Raw genomic sequence first — 21756 nt, forward strand, 5'->3', positions numbered from 1 at the left:
AAGATTCTAATTGACAACAATGAATAACATTTTTATCTCAATATTATAATCGCCTTGGTCAGATATAAATCTTTTGCAGGGCAATTACCGTGCATAGATTATTTCGCAGGTATAATTCTCCTGAAATTACGAGCGAGTTCGAATCGAAAGGGTAAAATGCCTTGGATAAAAGTTGTAGGAATCCACCTAGTTTGAACCGGTTGTCAGTCACTTCTACACTTGAGCTAAATCCATTTGTTAATGTAGTTAATGCAAACCTAGCCGTGTGACCTTTGCGCTTTCTTGTTCACATAAACTGCCTCATGTTCTTATCAGCATGCGGTGAAGAAAAAGGCCTAATGTAAGTTTGGGATTCCATCCAATCTTAGCAGCGGAGATGGTGTAGTGGTAACGCATTCGAACTTGCAATCTTAAGGTTTCAGGTTCGAGTCTATGCAGTGTGATCAGCCCATTTGGTGCGACCGCTAACCGGCTTGTATGGGAGGGAAGCAAGTTAGAGCAATGCTATACGTATCTCTGGCGGTAATGTAACATAGTTACAGTCGGAGGGAAGAAGAGCCAACCGTTAGGATGGAATCCCCAAGGAGGATAACACTTCCCGTTACTTACTTACTTACCATAACGACCTGCGGTAAACCGAATGCAACGCCATGGTCCAGACGCGTCACAACGCAAAAAAAATTGTGAATTTAGCTTTAAAGCCAAAAAGAGAAACATAACTGTTCTTATCCAAGAATGTAATCACGCGCTTAAGGTATAAAAAATATGTACAAATTATTTACACGCGAAAAACATGTTGTAATGGACACCCCCGAACAGTGCATGAATGTGCTAATTAATGACATTGATAAAGCTACGATACACTTTGCCGCTTTAATGACTGCCATCTTCTTACTAAAGCTTTCCTTCGTTTTTCTTCTATCCAGTCATGCTTTTCTTTTAACAAGGCTTGAACACGTTTTTCGTCGTCTTTATCTGATGACGGCATGTCGAGTTTTTGTTTTTTTTCACTTATTTCTAATAAATCGGAACAAATTGTCGATAAGAAGTTTGGTTTGCTGTGAGAATTGTTTCGCGATGCAGATTTTACGGTTTGTTCGCAACTTTTTTCATCGAAAAGTTCCACATCACTTGTACTCTTCTCACCCTCCTCCTCGTCGCTTTCAAGAATTATCGTTACCTCGTGATTAAACTTCATGGGAGGTTTTCTTTTTCTAGTAGACCTTCGCACAGCAACATTTGACACACCAGAAGTCTGTTCACACTCGAAATCTGAATCGTCATCCACATTTATGGTATCATTTTTGGAACATCCAGGCCCTTCAGAATTATAATTAAGCGCGCGCTTTGAATTAGCCACTTTTATTTCTTCCAGCGCCGATATACAATTCGCCAACTTCTCTTCTGCTTTTAGTAGCGCGGGTGTTTCTACCAAGTCTGGTGACGAGTTTGAAACAGGTTTATTCACAGGAATGTCTTTTAGCGGTTTTATTTTTTTGCAGACGCCATTAACTGCTGCGTACGTCGATTTTCCAGGAGACTCCAGTACATTGTTATCTTCGATTCTTAACAATTTTGTTGGTTGATTCACAGAAGAACTAGATTCTACTTGGTGTTGGAAGTAATTATGCTCAAAATCCGTATCAGATGAGCATTTAACAGGAATTCTAAAAATACAACCAGGACATAGAACACTCTTCTTCTTAAACCTACTGCAGTGTTGCATTAAAAAGAAACAAAAAAGTGATAATGAAAATGTAATGCGAATATAATTTTCTAATAAGTAATGAATCGATCCAAAATCCAAAAATCTTCAGGTTATGTTTCAAGAAGACAACAGAGATAACTTACAAACTTTGTAAATATTCTCTGTATTTTTCAGGATTTCTCCTCAACTCAATAAACGCTTTTAACTCCTCCACCCCTTCCTGTGCCGACTTATCCAAAGACGGATCGATGTTTTTGTAGTAATGTATAACTTTAGGATGGGCCGTGATTCTGCCAGGATCGAAATCGCTAAAGTAGAAAAATTGATTTAGTTAAAATAACGTCATCGAAGTCATTACAGATCGATAACATATAACATACCGTACCGCAATCGCAACCCATCTAAACTGGTCACTCTTGATAAAGCCACATACGCTTGACCATGTTCAAACGCTTTCGCAATGTCGATATCAATTCGCTCTAATGTCATACCCTAAAAACAATTTTTGTTAGACATAAACTGTTTGGGTGATTTGGCATAAAAAAACGTGATTGTCCAAATTTTTGTTGATAATTTAACAGAATTACAATTCTACTTTTAGACCATTTTTAAAACTACAACAAGAGTATTTTAAACTTGTGATAGTGTGCCTGCACACAAGTTGAGATGTCTCAGCCTATCGTCTAAAGAAGAGTGATACTTTTGAGAAAATTCCGTTGCCTCATTCATTCTATTTTGACTGATATCAAATCAAGAGATCTCGTTTTTGTTTTGAAATGATCAAAAGAATAACTGCAGGTTAATTTTTTGCGGATCAGCCTCTTGAACTATTAATCCACGGGTCAACATATTTAACTATTTTTTTCTTAAAGCAATTCTTTAACCAAAAAAGACATAGTTGGGCCGAATACTAAATCGGGAAGGAATGTAAACTATGAAATTTATGAAAGAACTTTGGAAGCAAGCCCACCTGAGATTTGTGTATACTAACCGCCCATGCCAGCGCAAGTGGTACCTGCATTCTGTACGCAACTGTCTTGCCAGCAACAGAAACAGACAATTGGTCTGTAGAAATTACCCTCTCCATCCCATTAGTAAATCTAAACAAAGAATGCTTAATAAAAACAGAATAAAACAATCAGTTTGGCTTTATTATGTTTCATTGGGGACATAAAAAATAGCTGGAAAAATAAAAACAACTTTATGAAAGCAATGTTTCTTCCTTTTTTGATCGTTTAAGTCTAAATAGATTAGTTTCCAAAACACTCTAGGTAGTACTAAACCGTGTACCCACCCCCCTCAACCCCCTCCACTTAGCCCCACCCCATCCACTCAGCCCTACCCCATCCACTCAGCCCTACACTATCCACTCAGCCCTACCCCCTCCACTTAGTCCCATCCACCCACATTTACTCACTCTTTGCTTGTTTACATTTCGATTTCCTTTTCTCAATATACACATTAGATTATGCAATCCCATTTATGTGTCGACGAACTTTTCTGAAACCGTGGGCTTTTTTCTTAAATTGGCCAACAATGACTTAGGTTAGGTCTGACTTAGTTCTAATATCTTCAAAAAAGTTATCAATTTAAGAGAGTAAACACAACAAGATGCGGAAACTGCATGTCACAAATGAAGACCTATGAAACAATAGTAGCAATAGTAATACTACCCTAATTTTGCAATTTCAACTAACAGGAAATATAAGCTACACTAATAAAATGTGGTTGATGCTGAGTTGCGTTTTTGTGTTCTGCCTTTATTGGACATAAAAATAATTTTTTGAGAAAAATAATTTTTTGAGGAAAATATTTATATTCTCCGAGGAAACAATTTCTGATAACTGGAAATACAACCTGTCATTCACACTATTGAAAAGTAAATGTTAATTTGTTCCTTTTTGTGATCTGCAGGCAACTTCGCAATCACAACCAGAAAAGTCAAATCAAAGAATTCAAGCAGCGAATAACACATGGATAAATATAAGCAGATCAGATAAGTATACCTACATTTGAGAATAAATGCAGCTTTTTTTTTTTTAAAAAAAATCCTCCATTAAGATTATATTATATTCGTTTTGTTTTTTTCCCTATCAAGCTTTATTTTGAAATTTGCTAATATCTTAAGTTAAAAATAGTTACACTGCAAATTATACCGATTTTTTTGTCATATTGTAAATATTGAGCTGAGCAAAGTTGATTATGGCTAAGGGAAAGATGATTGGACCAGTTATATCTCGATACAAGGAAATACAAATCTGTTAATTATTGAAAGTTTTTAAACTAGTTTTTTTGGGGTCTGCAAAATAAATGCTTACAAGGAATTTCATGGTGGTAAACATCATTTTTCCGAACCTTACTTTAGTCAACGCATACGGGTATTATAATATGGATATCAAAAAATTGCAGAGATTGTACATTAAGCAGCTTTGCACATTGGACTACACGAAAAAGATGTCGTAATTTGCGTAATTAGAAGTTATGTGTGCTACACAGCATTTATAGAATTTAATGACCAAGTAATATTTTCCCGATTAAAAAAAAACGTATCTACCGGACAATAGGATATCCTATCACTCCACTGTCATCTTCTTCACAATCGTCCTCATCACATGCCTGGAAAGAAAAGTTGCAAGTAACATTTTATTGAATACATGTTTCTCTAGAGGTTACTGCACTGGCCGTATAAATAAAAATGTTTCCATTTTTGGAGAAGACTATAATACTATAAGGACATTTAATGATTTTTTTCAAAGTGATCCAGAATACCGAAAAAATTGATTTACCAACTAGCTGGATAACTAGGTGTTACTAAGAAACACATACCTGGTTTACTGAATGAAATCCAATCACAACTCCCCTGTAAAAATATAATTTTCACGTTAAGAATACCACCAAAAGAGCATGTGGAATTAATAGTCAAACCTGATATTTTATTCACCTGGCACCATTTACCAAACCAGATTTAACACATCGGTTGTGTAAAAGCATCACTTGCGCTCCAACTTTAAGCTCTAATACTAAAAAAAAGAGGAAAATGAACCAATAATCTTTTATTAAAGGGGATTAATTTTGATTCTGTATGTTGTGATCTTAAACCTAAACACAGGGGCCAACCTGAAAAATAGCTGTAAAATGTATATTTCTAACGCTTGCATTCTCATCGTGACTGATTTGGGGGTTGCTATCTCAGTCAGGTTCGACTCATGTCCAATAGGTCGTAAGTTTGACACCAACGTGGGGCCATTGTCTAGTTAGGCAAAAATCTTAAATTCTGTAGCTTGAACATGTATATATACACACTAAAACTGCTTTTGTGCTATCTCCTAGAAACAATTGCCAGGGTATACCACTGGAATTTAGTGAGGCTAACCTCATAAATCACTGATTATACACAGAACATTTGACATCATTGTTTCATCTGTAAACAATGCCATAACAATGTATTGCAAAGAGGTGTATTCTAGAAAATATTACCTTTTGCGTATCTCGCATTTTTCTGCAACTGTTCTAAAAAAGCATCGTTATATCCCCAGTCATCACTATAAATAAGATTGACAGGAGAATGTATATAGTTTTAAAGATAAAAAAATAGCCTCTGATTTAACCCTCTAATTTATTAATAGTTTGAATATTTATGTTGTTTTTACTTACCTTTCAAAAACATGCGTTTTTCCAGGTAATTTACTCAACTAAAACAAGACGAGAAAATAAAAGCATGTCGCGACTAATACAAGCAAGATGATATTTAAAAAGATATACACACAGTTGGGAAAATGAAACTTTTTTAAAACACAATGCATATCATATACCTCATGAAGATTTTCTTTCTCACATTTGTATCTGTGTGGATATAACCTTGTGGGTTTGATGCCATCATCAAGAAATATTGTTCCACTGCATAAATGCAACACTTCCATATCAATGGAAGTTATACGTCCCAAACGTAATCTGTTCAACAATGATACAAAACCAGTTTGTTTTTGACGAAACACTTGCTTTAACACAATTGTTTCATTGATCAGGTCTTGCCATTCTTTTGTTTCGAAAGCAAATTTATTTTCCTTAACAGGAGGAAGCTGCAGAAAGTCCCTGAAAAATTATATTAAATTATATTATATTAAAAACACATTTATTCAATAAAACTTAACAATAGTTATATTTTCAAGTAAATGCTTAGTGGTAACAATAACATGTAACAAAATTTCTAGACTTGATAGAAATTGAATTTATAAAACTGGATTTATTTTATCTTGAACGGAAGCAGTTACGTAACAGTTTACAAAATGCCTGCATGCAATTTTTTGATTCACTAATTTTTGTTTTCACTGTCTTTCCTTTCATATTTGTGACAAACCAGATAAATCATAGATTCAGTCATTTCAACTTGTGTTGACCAAGAGAATTCTCAAATTTGTTACAACCATTAAAACACACAAAACCATTATTTCTACTGATAAATATGTAATCGTCAACACAATTCAGAAGTTTTTATGTCAGCAATTTTCTGCCAAGATCTTACCCACAAAGAATTACTTGGATACCACCAAAAGAATAAGGACAACCTCGAACAGCTCGAGCAACTTCGTCAACTTTTGTGAATAAATTTCCATCAATCATTGAAATTTCATCAATCACTAAGACTCTAAAGTATTTTCAAAACAGTAGATTACAAGTGGTGCAGAACAGTTTATGACGTAAATATGCAGTATATTTTAAAGAAAGAAGCTTTGGAGAATATAAAATTCTATCTATTCCAAAATGTTTAATCATCTAATAAATATTTGTCTCCCTCCTTCTAGTTACTTTGAATCACATTTTTTTTACGAAATGCTGAACAAAAGAATATGTATTCTAAAAAGTTTATTCGAAAAACTTTAGAATTCTGCTCTTCACGAAAGCAAAGCTCATTCTTTAAAATATAGTTTCAACAAACACATACTTGCAGTTTTGCCATCTTTGCCTTACTTCATGTTTATATTTTAATATAGTACGTGCTAACACATCTGCGTCTTTATCACCCAAGCCAATCCCAGCAAAACTGGAAATAAAAGCAAACTAATGTCATTTAATCTGCCTTATGCAAACATGATGCAATATTTGAGAAAAAAAAGTTGGTGCACACTGTGCTTCAAATTGGGCTAAAAAAATGCAGTAACAGTAAAACTTGTGACCACAAACTTTTACCGAAAATTGAAAATGAGAATAAACGAAACAACAGAAAATCAAAACATGATTCCATTCTAAAGCAACCTTCACCATTTGCCCAAACAGCAAACTCCTGTTTTACAAGGACAATTTATATTGCATTTTTAGCAATAGCATACTCTCAGTTGGAGAAAATTATTCTACTAATTTCTGCTACTTACATAAAAAAGGTTCGTTAGTGCACAAGATGTAACACAGTATACTTTCCTTAATAAATTTCCAACAATTATTGTTAGAAGTTGTTAGAAAACCAACTATTTTTACTATTTTTTGTTGGGATACATGTTTTTTATAAGCAAGTGAAAATTCGACATTAGGTTTATGCAAAAAATTGGAACCTTAATAAACATTGCTTTAAGGATACAGTAGACCCTTAGAGTTAAAATTTTTTAATTTTTTTTCATGGATGTAACTTCTATGCTAAGTTTTTCAGTAAGTTTTTGAAAAAATATATTATAAAATGTGTTATTTTGGTGGGATAAAACAGGGAAAAATGTATTTTTTGATAACATTATCTTTGATCTTCCCAGGAATATGAGTCACAAATTTAAACACTTCTTTATTTCTGTACTTTGAAGTATTGAAATATAATTCACCATGCACACTATTTTTAACAAGGTATAAATTATTCTGCATTTTTTAAATACAAATGAAGTTATACTGTTAAAAAACTTAATTTATCTTTTTCTTTTCATGCTGCTTTTTTAATATTTATTTTTCTATTATCATCCTTTTTATTTTTACGTTTAGAAGCCATGTTTCACACTTATCAATACAAATTTTTAACTTACTTTAATTCTATACCGAAAATGTTTTGAGTCATTAATTATTAAAATTCTAATGCCACATTTTTGCACAGGTACCATAAGAAATTTGGCCGATACATTGCCTGTTTGCGTTGGTAACTCCCACCCATTTCATTGAAAACTGGTGAAATAAATTTTTTGGAAACAGTTACACATCTGGCTACAAATTCTTGCTTTTTTATTTAGAAATTTGAATAATTATCAAGTTATCGACGAATGATTCATCAACAAGGTAAATTCGTGGATTTATGTAGTATTTTAGACAAAATGCATTATAACTTGAGAACGAATAATTTTTTTGAAAAGATGTAGTAAGATATTGTACAGCTGAATAAGAGCAATACAACAAGGTATTTTTAAAGGAAAAAATTGATGGAGGGGAGTTATTAAAACTTTAAGGGAGGGTGTTTTTTTGTTTGGAATTTTTTTTCTCCACTCTAGTTTTTTTTTAACAAATTTATTTTCTTATATACTCGTAGGGAATTTATCAACGTTTTATAATATATAAAAATGTTTTTTAAAAAGGGACATGTTAAGAAGATATTTTGAATATACTGAACATGTGTCAAAAGGGTCTACCGCATCCTTAAGGTATAAGGGATAAGACAAGATGGTCCTGTTTCTACTATTTAAAAAAACAGCAACAAAACTAAAGGTACAATTATACAAGGCAAGTTCGAACAGTATAGTATTGTTATATAAGTCTTCTAAAAATTAGAAAAATCTTTGTCTAATTAAAATATCCATAACACAAGAAAAAGCACACATAAAAACAATTTTCCAAAGCCGGGCAATAAATTTTTTTCTATTTGAGCCTAATATGGTTATAAGTGTCATGCTTATAAAAAAACATGTATTTAACTTACAGGAAGACTAACAAGTAAAATAGATTTTTCACTAATCAAAGGTGCAAATAAGGTAGCCTAATTATCAATCAAGTGAATCAAAATCTTTTGTTTATTCCTTGGCATTTGCTTCAGCACACATTGACATCCGCTTCAGCAATTGCCAAGTGAAGACATGAATTCAAAAGGGGGCTAAAGATTGTACTTCAATTCACAGGTTGTCTAACCAGCAGGTACTTGCATTATTGTTTTTTTGTTGTGCACCAGAACAGAAGGTGTCCATTTTTTGCTCTAATGTTTACTTGAATAATAAAATAAATATGAAATAAACAATGACATACTAATACATACAGTTAGATGCATACCTGTGCAAGGTTGTCCCACCAATGTTACAAGCAGCCACACCTGTACTAGCTGTAACATGGATTGATCTGGGAAGTGATTTAATTATTCTATTTAATAAATATGATTTTCCAACACCTGCAGAGCCAGTGATAAAAACATTTCTATAAAAAACAAATCAAAGAAAAAGTGAAAAATTTAAGTTTTTTCATAAATAATTGTAACAAATATACATATCAAGTGTTTTAGGAATGCTTTTAGGTTTACAGCATTAGTAATTTTCGCAAATCAAGGAATCTAGCCTTACCCTTAAATATTCACCCCACAGAAAGGTACCACCTCTGCCCCCACCCCCTCTACCCTCTATTGAAACACCACACAGCCCTCTCTGAATTCCGCGATTTAGTTTGATATCATAACAATTTTTTTGGAGGTGAAAAGTTTCCCATTTTTAAAGAGAGTCCAGAACTAGACACATTTTGGATTTTTAAGAACAATGTTAGGAAGTTTGAGCAAAGATAATTTTTTGAAGCAAAATGTATATAGCTAAGCATCATTTCCAGACAAAATTTTTACTGTGGTTACCTTTTGTTAGCTAATTATTCTTCAATTCCCATATTTTTTAGCATTCTTTCCCCTACAAACTAGGTTTGTTTTCACCCTGCGAAATTATAAAAATGGTGGATGTAGCACAAATGCGATTTTATATTATTATTCCGAATATTTATACAGGATATAGCCACTTCAGTGTTGGAAACACTGTTATCAATGTGGGTTCTGCGTTCAGAATGTATGCATTAAGTATACACCGGCAATACCTACCCTATTTCCCTTACATGGCATGGGTTGACCCGTAGCTGTAGTAAATGCATTTGCTAAACATGCCCGCGCTGTGGACTGAACCACAGACCTTGTGATTACGAAGTGAACTCCTTAACCATAAGGCCACGCGTCAATTAAGCAAAATGTCAATCATCACTATGGCAACAAAGCTGAACCAAATCGCCGAATAGTGGTTTCAATAAAATCCTTGTACCTTTTTTGCGATTTCTAGGGTTGTGCGAAAAAGAAAATCATTTTCCATACTTTCCATTTTTTACAGATTCTAAAGCGAGCTTTTGTTCTAAAGAAAGATTTTCTGTCTCGGCATCTAAAAGAAAAAAGTTAGGTGTTGACATTTTAAAGGGAACCTGAGGTATCAAATGATATCGGACGCTTATTATCAAGCTTAAAAAGTTAGTTAAAAAGTCTTTTTAATTTTTATTAAAAAAACTCTTTTTATTCAAGATATTCGCATTCAAAGAATTTAAGATTTATTTATGCTGCATAAAATATGATGTCATATTTAAGAAATAGCAAATTTTGACATTTTCTGTCACCAGTAATTTTAGACCTGTTAAGGGATGTGCATTCCTACTTTATCAATACAGGGATATTTTAAAAGTGAATTGGTCAAATTGACACTTGTTTGCTCGTCCCAGGCCTCTTAATTTTTTGCCAATGACCCAATAACTTGGGATCTGTATTTCGGTTTGCAATTAAATTTTGTGAGTAAACATATAGGGCAGTTACAAGCTTGCCTAGAAAAACTTATCTTTTAAATCGTCCAAAAAATTACGAACATCAAATTTAAGAAACAAACAACACATTTTCATTCTAAACACACAATGATAAATCATTAGAATATATTGTGAACATCCTTATCCAATAAGAACATTGCAAACCTTAAATTGCGAATCTTAAAATCACAATCACAATGCTAACACAAATTCTTTTCACAAGCAAAGATCAGATAGCATCATGGATTTTGCCCATCCACATGCACATGTTAGCTAGGTGTCCTGTGGGTTCAATTTTTTTTAAAAAAACGTCCAGCCATTTAAAAGTAGGACCAGTAAGGCCACCATCAAAAATATGTTGTGTTCGCGTCCTGAAGACCCCGCAAAAATGAGTTGGTCGCCGTATTTTTCCCGGGATTTTAAGATGGAAGCAAGCAAATTCGTTCCCAGGGCCAAGACAGTATAGACATCGTTTGTAGACCATTTTTGCCGCCCTGTAAACTGTCAGTAGCCACAGGAAAGAGAGTGCCGATAAGCCGCAAAAGCCCGATATATACGGGCGAGATCGGGCGACTTTTCAAATAAAATTGGCGGTTGCCCCCGAAACCACCCGCACTTTTCCGAACTAGCCCGGGACATTCCTAAAATGCAATTCCTTGTAACTAACCATGCGGACGATAGTTGGTAAGAAAGCGTTTGAAGAGAAAAGAGTTAATAAAGTTTATATATAAGTTATTTATAAAGTAAACTTTATCAAAAACAATCAAAACAGTTCTTTTAAAAACTAGCTACCACATAGTAAGTTTATTTTAATTTTCAAATTTTTTTTTAATCATATTAGTGTCTGTCTTTTTTTTCAGGCATTGTTCGGGCCTATGCAGATTTTTTCGGGCGAATACTTGAATAATACAGGAGTGCCCTAAAGGAATTAATTTTTACCAAAATTAATTTTTGTGAGTTTTTGTCAATTTTGCATGAATTAGTTCTGGCGAAAAAAAAATTATTTTTGAAAAATATCTTTCCCGGTCTTTTTCTGACTTACCGACTCGGGTTTATATTACCAAAAGGGAGTCGGTCAGAGGATGCGAATACAACATATTTTTGATGATGGCCTAATAGTGATTTCAGCTATGAAAACAAATGAGTTTTTGTAAGTGCTAAGTATTGCATTTCATAGATTATGAGGACTGGTCTTTGGTGCTCAAATTACTATAAATTACCAGATTTTTGTGGTCTTAGCCACTGAAAAGCTTTGACATCCCTCACTGATGTTCACCGTTTGTTTATTGCCTTGAAGCCTTGGAGGACGGATGCTCTTTTAAATGAAAACTAGCTAGCTAGCTAGCTATGTAGACGTACCTTGAAGTTGTGGTTTAACTAAACTTTCTTCATTCTTCATCATCATCGACTTTGAATTCCACATTTTTGTTAAGCTTCTAAATATATCGTTTCCTACATTACAAGCGAACACAAACCTATCGTAAAATGTGTTGACCGATCTAAACGGTAACTCCAGCTTGCTATATAATGTGGCGCGTTCTGCTGTTTACCTTTTTGGGTTACTTTTTAATGTATTTTTCACAAGTATATACAGCGGATCTCGGACTTTAAAATCTCCTAACAATATTTACAAAATATACAACGTTTATGTGCGATTCCGATACATCACGCTATAGCCACTTTACCGCTATTTTTGACTTCTTTAGGTTGTTTTAGTTTGTTAATTTGGGTAAGTAAGACAAACTAAGATAATGAAAGTGAAAAGGGATTAGTCTACAGAAGCAAATGACTTTAAAGTCATCTGCGCTAGCTTAAGATAAATAAAACACTGTTTTTACAAATCGAAAGGGAAGGGCATAGAAGAAGAAGAAAAAGAAGAATAGGAAAACGAGTTGTCTTATTATTTTATAGCCCTCTATTATTCCGTTTTTTTTCTTGTTCTGTGCATCCTATGTTTTATTTTGCTTTACTGACCAGCGTTATAATACCTTTTTTAATAATTTTAGCTACCATGATTGTAGCTGCCACGATAAGTGTAAGCTAGCAGCTATATATATATATAGCTAGAGCAGCTAGCATTTTTCCTGTTTGGGGTAAAACTACCCGTTATATGGTTCATTCATTTCCCACATAGACTAAATACGAAATCACTGTTCAACACAACGATGTGCTTCTATTATGTTAGACAGTGGGGCAACAACTGCAAATTTCCGCAAATTAAACTATCACTCCCAATAAGTTTGGGCAGTAGCTAGATAGCATAGTTATGAGATTTCCCATAGACTAGTTAGAAGATCATCTTTTATTTAAGAGATTCATTTTCTTTTTTCACGATTATCTTGAAAACTCTGTAGATAGATAGATGTGCATTTTTTTACATGGCTGCTAGTAGCCCCACCAACAATATCAAGGGATATACCCTGTCTATTATTTGCAGGAGGGGCCCTGGCTTAGATGGAGTGTCCTAGAGTATTTAATGCTCATTTTGAGCTACGCAGACCCAATGAGGGCCCACGCTCTATTAGACAACTCCCGGCTGTCGAGTTGTGCCATCTTTCTTCAGAGTTTGGTTGGTCCTATAGTTTGCTTTGCGTATCTAAAAATTATACATTAATAGTCTTTGCATTAGAATTGATATAGATAAGATGCAATTTGGTTTTGTTCCAGGTTGGCACTACAGATGCAATATTTTTACTCAGGCTCCAGTATTTAGGAAAGAGAAAGAATCACTATTTTGCCTTTATAGAGAAAGCTTTTGATAGAGTGCAACGTAAAGTTATTCGGTGGGCTATAAGAAAATTAGGTGTGGATGAGTGGCTAGTTACGATGGTACAGTCTATGTACAGCAATGCTAGAAGTTGTGTCAGGATTAACAATTCACTTAGTGATGAACTTAGTGTAAATGTTGGTGTACATCAAGGGTTCTGTACTTAGTCCTTTGTTGTTTGTTCTAGTCTTAGAAGCGCTGTCGATGGAGTTCAGAACAGGTTGTCCATGGGAATTATTGTATGCAGATGATTTGGTTATCATAGCAGAGTCGATGGAAGAATTAGTTGAAAAGTTTGAGAAGTGGAAGAAAGGACTAGAAGAGAAAGGGCTAAGGGTGAACAAAGAAAAGTCTAAAGTCATGATTAGTAGCATTGCAGCCAAGTGTGACCTTGTAGTAGGAAAGTGGCCTTCTGAAGTTTGCAGGAAAGGGGTTGGTAGTAACTCAATTTTTTGTCAGACTTGCAAGAATTGGGTACATAAAAAGTGCAGTAGTATTAGTGGAAGGTTAAGAGCTGACATTCAGTTTGTATGCAAGTGTTGCAAAGGTGAGATCTCTTTTTTTAGAGAATGAAGTATTTCCAGCTTCAATGATGTACAACAGTGGCTCATTAGAGATAGTTGAGAACTTCTGTTACTTAGGTGATATGTTGGGCAGTGAAGGGGGTGTTGGAAGAAGTGTTACTTGCAGGATAGGTTCTGCTTGGAAAAAGTTCAGAGAGTTACTTCCTTTGTTGACTAGCAGAGTCTTGTCAATTGAGTTAGAAGGTAGGTTGTATGAGGCCTGTGTAAGAAGTGTTATGTTGTACGGTAGTGAGACATGGGCAGTGAAGCAGGAAGATCTTGACCATTTAGAAAGGAATGATATGAGAATGGTTAGGTGGATGTGTAACGCCAGTCTGAGAGACAGAAAGAGTTCAGATGAGCTAAGAAGCAGGCTAAGTCTCCGTAGAATTAAAGATGTTATCCAGATAAGAAGATTGAATTGGCTGGGGCACTTGGAAAGAATGGAGGGGGATAATTGGATAAGAAAGTGTAGAGACTTGATAGTTCCTGGGGCAAAGCCCAGAGGCAGACCAAGAAAGACTTGGCAGGAGGTTATAAGGACAGACTTGATACAGAGGAAGTTGAGTTTAGATCCACAGTCTAGATCAGATTGGAAGAGGGTCAACCCATACTAGCATGAAAAACGGACGTTAAGCCAAGAATGATGATGATGATGCATTGGCTTATTAGCGAGAAATGGACTATTTAGGCTATGCGCAGCCATGTTGAAAATTCAAAGGCAACCCTGATTGTAAAACAGCGGAGTCGTAACACAGCGTATGTGTTTATAAATCAAAGCAAACTAAACACTATATCTTCTGACAGCACAAATAATAAAGATAAATATATTTGGATTGTAAGAGGTTTTATAGAATGGTTTTAGCTGATAAAATTGTTGCTACTATGCAACAAACAGTGATAGGCAGCAAAAATTATATATGTGAATATTAAAGTTATTGATAGCAAAAATGTATTAACAAAAATCATGTTTATGTCCTAATTAGGAGAGATAGATTGCCTAAATAGCCTATCGTAGACTAATAAGACATAGCCTAATTTGCAGTTATCCCTGACAGTTAGATCTAGTTTGCATTTAAATAATGCAAATACTCCAAAATACTATATATACTGGAAACTAAGACCCAGGATCCTAAGGAAGGGCTTGAATATGAGTAAATAAAAGCTAATGATTAATATTTTGTCCATGTATAAATTGGAGCGTTTATCTTTTCTGCTCCTGGTTTCTTTTAAGTAAATCTTTCGGAATTGACACAAAGGCTAGGCAAGTGTTTTGTTGAAATACATTTTTGTTATCACTAACTTTTTAAAATGTTTTAAGTAAACAAGAAAATTATGCAAAATCAGATACACTTTGAAATAAAACAATTTTATAAGAGCAATATAAAGCTGGAAATGGCTGAAAATGATAAGGAAATAAGAATAATCTCAAGCTAAATATGTGAAAAAAGCAAGAATACCTCAGGTTAAATTCAAATTTGCTTATTGCTTATTTTTAGATCAAAAACATTTAGGTGATCTAATTATAAAGATTACTCAAAGACATGGGGAAGGATTACTACAAAATTTTAAATGTTTCAAGAGATGTCTCTGAAGCAGATTTAAAGAAAGCATATCGTAAACTTGCTTTGAAGTACCATCCTGACAAAAACCAAGACCCAGGTGCTTCAGATACTTTCAAAGAAGTTGGTGAGGCATATGAAGTAGGTTTTATATTATATACAGTTTCAGGAAAAAAATTTTCTATGGCTGAAAATATCTATGTAGTGAGCTATAGCTGGGAATTTTAATGTGTGTTACTGTGACAGGTGTTTTTGTATATTATTGCACTGGTAAAGTCACAGGTACTTAACGTTGTTATTATTGTTGTTAAAATTTTAATTGATTGTTTGTCTTTTAATAAAAAACAACAAACTGTTTTGTGATACCAAGCACAATTAGTTTTAAAAAAATTTTTAAGTGTATTCTTCCATGGGTTTAAATAACTAGTTAAGTTATAATGAAACTTAAATTAATGAAATGAAAAACACAATTATACGCAGTTTAAATATATCCTATGCTACTTAAAATTTGCTGTTCTTTATAAACAACAGTCCAAACACAAGTAAAAAAAATTGAACAGGCTTGTGAGAAATTATAGTTTAATTTAAGTCAAAAGTATATATGAGCAAAAAACCCTCCTGTCTTTAGAGTTTGTTTATTAAATTATCCCCTGACTAGTGTCTTTTAAGAAGTGCCGTTTTTTTTCAGCCTTTATAATTTTTAATGGCACTTGGCATTTTTTTATCCATAATTTTTTTTCATCTATAAGTAACACAGAATCCTTACTTTTCAAAGTTCACTTGTCAATGTTTACACCTGACTTCGGATTTTAGGTTATTTAGCTAGCTTGTTGCTAATTTTTGCTGATGTCAGCTAAAATTTCACAAAATTTTCAAAGCGTTTCTGGGTGGTGGAGTGGATTGCTTTATAATTTTGTTGAAAGTGCAGCTGGCGCATTTTCAATGTTGGGCCACTTCCCTGTTAAGGTGGCGGTATACCTTTTGAGCATGGTTTTTTAAATTGCGATTTTTTTCAGTGATAGTTAATCAAAGTTTATCCATTCATACGTCACCAAAAAGCATTTTTAAACACCTATCAAATGGTATAAAAATAATTTGAAACATTTGAACTCTTGAAAAGTGCAGAGACATTTTTGAAAAGAAAAGTGAAAACTTCAGAAAAGTGACTTCATTTACAAAACTACTTCATTTCCAAATCTCATTCGTGGTTCTTTTAAATTGTGATAGATGTATGTAAAAACAATTTTTTAATAATTTTCCTCAAGTCCCTGTGATTGTTTTGTTTTTTTACTTTTTCTAAAAAAGCCATTTTTTAACTTCAACTTTCGTCTTTAAGATGTAATATTTAGAGAATTGTTGATTTTTTAAAAATAAAAATAAAATCGCTTTTAGATAAACACGTTGGCTTCAGCACAGTAGCACTTTCTGCAGTTTTGTAAAAGAGATTTGAAATGTAATAGATGGTATAGGAAAAAACAACACGCCTTTCAAGCATACTCATACCGATGGTGATACCTTCACACTTTTAAGGCACTGAATATTCAGAAGGTTGTCCTTTTAAAGTTTATTATTCACAAAGACTTTACTAAGAATACCATAGAAATAGAACTTTTTACGTCGGTTAACATTTTTCTGTGACTTGCAGAAACAGAACAGGATGGCATATATTTTTATAACTGAAAGATTTGAGGTGGTTTTTTTTTCAGATGGTAATTTCTTTTCGGAAAGGAAAAAACATTCTCCCTTAACTCTTATTCAATTTGAGGTGTGAAAAACCAATCAGAAAAAAAAGTTACTTATTTGGATAAAATCAATATTTCCTTTCGGAAAATAAATAAATAGTTTCACCATTAGAAAGATCGTCGTTTCTTTAGTATAAATGGCTAATAAAAAAATTCGATATTTTGATACAATAAAGGTATACCGTCACCTTAAAGTAAAACTTTTGGAGCATATCACCAAACAAAAATGAACTTTTTATGTTAATGTCATGTTCAGCATATTTTTTTGTAACGGTTATATTAAGCATGCTTTATTCTGCGTCAACTGTTTATAAAAATACAAAGCAGTTCAAAAATTTTGGGACCAATTTTCACATAGATAGGTGACACAAAAATTCAATGCCACCATCATGTTCAACATGCTTTTTTATTAAGGATACAGCGTACCTTTTCATTGATAAAATCTTAACAATTCATTTTTAAGAAAATAAACAGACAATGTTTAAGAGATCAGCTTGCCTAGAACATTAATTTTTTAGTTTTGTCTCCATATTTATAAATGCTTCAGCCTAAAACGCAGGGTGTTATCAAGCAAAAATTTAAACAAAAATGAAAAAATGTTTGTTTTATAATATTTTTCCTTTTTTAATCTTTTTACTGTTAGAAATTTAGATTTTTCTATTTTAAGTAAATACTCTCTAAATTATAAGCTTTCCAAAGATGTAAAAATCAAAAATTTGACAAAAATTACGGTTTGGGTATTTCATCCTGAACTGAAATATATAAAATCCTAGGACAACAGTTGAGAGACAAAATTGAGGTTTCCTGCTTTGTGGTGTGAGTGTTCAAACCCATTTGGTACCTTGTTATCATTTAAGGTGCTCAGTGATCCGAAGAAGAGGGAAATCTATGACAAGTACGGTGAAGAAGGGTTGAAAGGACAAGCTGGAGGATTTTCTGGTGCTGAATTTTCCGGATTCAACCCTGGCGACTTTAATTTCTCTGGATTTGATCCACATGAAACATTCCGCAACTTCTTTGGAGACGAAGATCCGTTTAAAGGTGATTGTCTTTTTATTGAAATGCGTATGTTGCAACAACTGTTTAAAGCCTGTAGCTCTCAGTGTGTAGCATCTGCGCATGCGCATTATTTCTTTTTTTGCCGCAATGTTTGTACTCTAACAGCTTTCAAGCGTTTGCTAACGAACAACTTTTTTAGCCACTAATAAAAAACTAAAAGCGCTGCAATCATGTATGCAATTGTAATTGAGCATGTTGAGTACGGATGTTTAAACTTTGAGAGTTGCGTACTTCCATCATAGCAGGACTACTCCTGAAAGCTTCTTAAAACTCCTAGGCCTATTGAGCGGCGATGTTTAAACGGTCGGAATTGCGTACTCCCAATACAACTGGACTACTCCTGGAAGCTTCTTAAATCTTCTAGAAAAGAATTTAAAAAACTGCTGGAAAGTTGAACAATTGGAAAAATTTCTAAAAAAATAATTTTGCTTATTCTTTTTTGTTTTTAATTTTAAGCCGTCAGGCTATGGAAGCTGCTCACAATTTTTTTCCTTGTTAAAATTTCTGTTTTCGTTTTTATTAAAAAACCATTGAATACTCATGGTTGATCCTTGAAAATTTTTTGAAATAATTTTTGAAAATGTTTCATGCTTCGTTTTTAGATTTAGTTTTTCATTCATACATTCTTTCTCACTTATATTTTTTACCTTTAGATATGTTTGAGAATTTTGGAAGTTTTAGTGGAGGCATGGGTGGTATGGGAGGTATTGGAGGCATGGGTGGTATGCCGCACATGAGTGCCTTCTCTAGTATGGGTGGCTCCCGCAAAGACCCGGCTGTTGAACAGAATTTACCGGTTACTTTCGAAGAACTTTTTACCGGTGCAACCAAAAAAATGAAAATAACTCGGAATGTTCTTGTACCTGGGACCAACACAACTAGATCCGAACCTAAAATTTTAGAAATAAAAATAAAAAAAGGATGGAAAGAAGGAACCAAAATTACTTTCCCCAAAGAAGGAAATCAAACATCTGGTAGCACTCCGGCTGATATTGTGTTCAAAATCGTTGACAAACCACACAAAACATTCACTCGAGACGCAGATAATAATTTAATCTATCGACATAAAATTTCGTTGAAACAAGCACTGATTGGTGTCCACGTTGACGTACCGACGATAGATGGACGCCATATCGGAGTGGAGGTTTCCCAAGCTTCTCCGACTACAAAAAGGATTATTAAGGAAGAGGGTCTGCCCCTCCCCAAAACACCTGAAAGGAGAGCAGATCTAATTGTAGAGTTTGAAATTTTATTCCCGAAAAATTTATCACCTGAACAGAAAAATTCACTGAAGCAAATTTTACCGGATTAGTTGAAATTAGAAGAAAGAAAATGCTACTAGCATTTATAGTTGCGAATTTATAAAGTATACTTAAAATTTATATTTTTATTCAAAAGTATTTTCGTTTAGTGGAACCATTAAGAAAAGAACGTTTTTACAGAAGAAACTTTTGCAGTTTTTGCTGAAAATTTGGTAGAACCGCCAATTTTTTTTACTTTTTATTTTTACCTCAAAAGTTTTCTGCAAAATGCGAATATATTACAGTAACGCTGTATCCCAAAAGTTTCCTCCACAAACACCTTCCCTTAAGAGCTTCGCCTGTAATATTTCTTTACACGTAAGAAACAGTTTTTACATTCAAGCTATGTAATTCTTAACTAAATATTTTCAGAACTTGGTTCCTTTGAAATGCTTTTTGGAAAGAACTTTATTTATAGAGCATTTATAGAGTAAGTTTTCCCGTCCTAAATTCTTTTAAATATTTTGCAAGTAATCGCAGTTCACAGAACCATCAATCTCAGCCTCATGTTTCTTTCATTGTTTCTTAAAAAAATCTTGACAGTTGTTTTCACCGCTTTGTGAAATCAGAAAAAATTCTTTGTTAAGTATTGTAATTATACCTTTCTTACACTAGTGTTAATACCATTCATAATAGGTTTTTGTGTTAAAATTTAAGTACCAAAAAATTACGTTTCTTCATGTTTCGTATGAAAATGAAACTGACGTTTTTATCAATCTCGTCCCCAGGGTTTCTTTTTCCCTTAGTAACTACTTCTTTCGCGCCAGCCACATATCAGAAAGAGAAAAAGAATCCCTGGGAACGAGATTGACGTTTTTATAAGAGTGTTACTTTTTATTTATTTGTAAGTGTTTGGTTACCGCCTCCTCCTTAGTTCCACTTGAACTTGTGTTTACGTGTACGTTATCATTACACGTTTTATGGTTACGTATGGCGTGAAGAAATTCTCTCTAGACAATTAATCTTTTTTTCACGCTTAAACCACAGTACACTCGCGTTGGGTGGGACTTTTACTAATTAAGACCAAACAGGAAAAGATTGTAATGTATAATCTCTATCCATGTGTCATTAATTTTTTTGATACCAACGAATGTAGGAGCCTTAAATTTGCTTGGAAGCTTGGAAGATTTTTTAAGTTGGCTATGATTTCGCGTAAAAGAACTTTTGCGTTTTGCTTTATTGAAATGTCCAAAGGAAGAAACTTCCGCGAAAAAGGGCGAAAACGAAAAGTCACTTCATTTTGCATTTCAAGTTTTAATTTTCAAGCTTTTTTTCTTTCAATAAAAACTTTCAAGAGGACAATGAAAATTATATTAATCGTGAATGTCAATGATTATTTTCTTTCATTTGAACATTTTCTCTACCTTATTCCCTAACTTTCTTTTCTTCTCGTCTTCCTTTCTCTCTCTGATACGCTCACTTGAAATTTAAAAAGAAAATGAGACTGATACACGGCTGTTTTTCGTCTTCTCTTTATTTCCGTTATAGTTTTAAGGACGGTCAAGTAAAAAATCGGCAAAAAATGAAAAAGGCCAAACAAAAAAGAAAAGTCGGAAAAACATGGTGATCGGTAAAAAAATCGATAAGATTTGTTAGTCGGCAAAAAATCAATAGTCATTTAGCAAAAATTTAGTCACTTTAGCCGGCTTTTTTAAAAGGTGACACCCAAAGGATACCAAAACTCGAAGATACGAAATCTTTATGCATGTTAAGGCTGGAGTTTTAAAAATCGTGTTATATAAACAAAAATATAAACATTCTTTTTGACCAAAATTGACTGTTTCGTGTTATAAAAGCTGCGGTGACAGATATTACGTTAGGAAGTGTATGAACAGAAATATTGAATAAACGTGGTCAAGCTTAATGTGATTTTTCCATTTGTCGCATCTCTTCGAATAAGTGCGCTCATAATAAGCGCTTACTTGAGTGCCGGAAATATTTAATAAGGCATCTTTTTCAAGCAAGTTATGTATATACATCTTTCAATCCGCAATCCTTGTGAAATTGATTTTATTTGGCAGTTCGTTGTGTTTTTTTTCACACGAAATATATTGATAAAAAATTATATTTCACCTTTCTATAGTAGAACCTCCCCGAAGTGGACACTCGCGAGACAAAATTTTTATTTTTATCAATGACATTTTAAATTCAATATAGATCTGTTCTGTGTTTTTTAGGATCTTACAGTCCAGGTTACCTTGTGAGGAGAAAAAACCACTCTCTGTTTTATAGCAGATATCTGCGTTAAAGAACTTCCGCTGTGTTACTCGTTCCTTTATATTTTTTAAGCATGC

At 33.6% G+C, this 21756-nt stretch overlaps 2 protein-coding genes across 3 annotated transcripts; one reads left to right on the forward strand and one right to left on the reverse strand.

Annotated features, from left to right (window-relative positions):
• Positions 1-722: 722 nt before the first annotated feature.
• On the reverse strand, positions 723-12015 carry LOC130644198 (ATP-dependent DNA helicase PIF1-like). Of its 2 annotated transcripts, none has more exons than XM_057449705.1 (15): positions 11828-12015; positions 9996-10059; positions 8933-9073; positions 6651-6749; positions 6231-6353; positions 5521-5800; positions 5363-5400; positions 5186-5250; positions 4650-4728; positions 4535-4568; positions 4263-4324; positions 2679-2808; positions 2094-2200; positions 1852-2016; positions 723-1667 (listed from the first exon to the last, which is right to left on the reverse strand). In XM_057449705.1, exons 1-15 carry the CDS (start codon positions 11889-11891, stop codon positions 854-856), a joined length of 2265 nt encoding a protein of 754 aa, XP_057305688.1. In that variant the 5' UTR covers positions 11892-12015; the 3' UTR covers positions 723-853. The 2 variants fall into 2 exon arrangements, with proteins under 2 accessions (XP_057305688.1, XP_057305689.1); XM_057449706.1 differs by having other exon boundaries at positions 9732-10059; positions 11828-11913.
• Positions 7597-20420, forward strand: LOC130644202 (dnaJ homolog subfamily B member 1-like). The gene is made up of 4 exons (XM_057449711.1): positions 7597-7954; positions 15298-15501; positions 17960-18143; positions 18815-20420. The coding sequence occupies exons 2-4, from the start codon at positions 15343-15345 to the stop codon at positions 19471-19473; spliced, it is 1002 nt and encodes a 333-aa protein (XP_057305694.1). The 5' UTR covers positions 7597-7954; positions 15298-15342; the 3' UTR covers positions 19474-20420.
• Positions 20421-21756: the final 1336 nt, after the last annotated feature.

Source organism: Hydractinia symbiolongicarpus, chromosome 5 (assembly GCF_029227915.1).
Source record: "Hydractinia symbiolongicarpus strain clone_291-10 chromosome 5, HSymV2.1, whole genome shotgun sequence".
Taxonomy (NCBI): domain Eukaryota; kingdom Metazoa; phylum Cnidaria; class Hydrozoa; order Anthoathecata; family Hydractiniidae; genus Hydractinia; species Hydractinia symbiolongicarpus.

Bases quoted from the DNA above. Each gene is read 5' to 3' on its own strand.
- LOC130644198 (XM_057449705.1), bottom strand. From the start codon at position 11,891: ATGTGGAATTCAAAGTCGATGATGATGAAGAATGAAGAAAGTTTAGTT. The intron at 4,569-4,649 runs GTGAATAAAATA...ATATTTTTACAG, and splicing joins GGTTTGGTAAATGGTGCCAG to GGGAGTTGTGATTGGATTTC. The intron at 1,668-1,851 runs GTAAGTTATCTC...TTGTATTTTTAG, and splicing joins AGAGAATATTTACAAAGTTT to AATTCCTGTTAAATGCTCAT.
- LOC130644202 (XM_057449711.1), top strand. From the start codon at position 15,343: ATGGGGAAGGATTACTACAAAATTTTAAATGTTTCAAGAGATGTCTCT. The intron at 15,502-17,959 runs GTAGGTTTTATA...TTATCATTTAAG, and splicing joins AAGTTGGTGAGGCATATGAA to GTGCTCAGTGATCCGAAGAA. The intron at 18,144-18,814 runs GTGATTGTCTTT...TTTTACCTTTAG, and splicing joins AGACGAAGATCCGTTTAAAG to ATATGTTTGAGAATTTTGGA.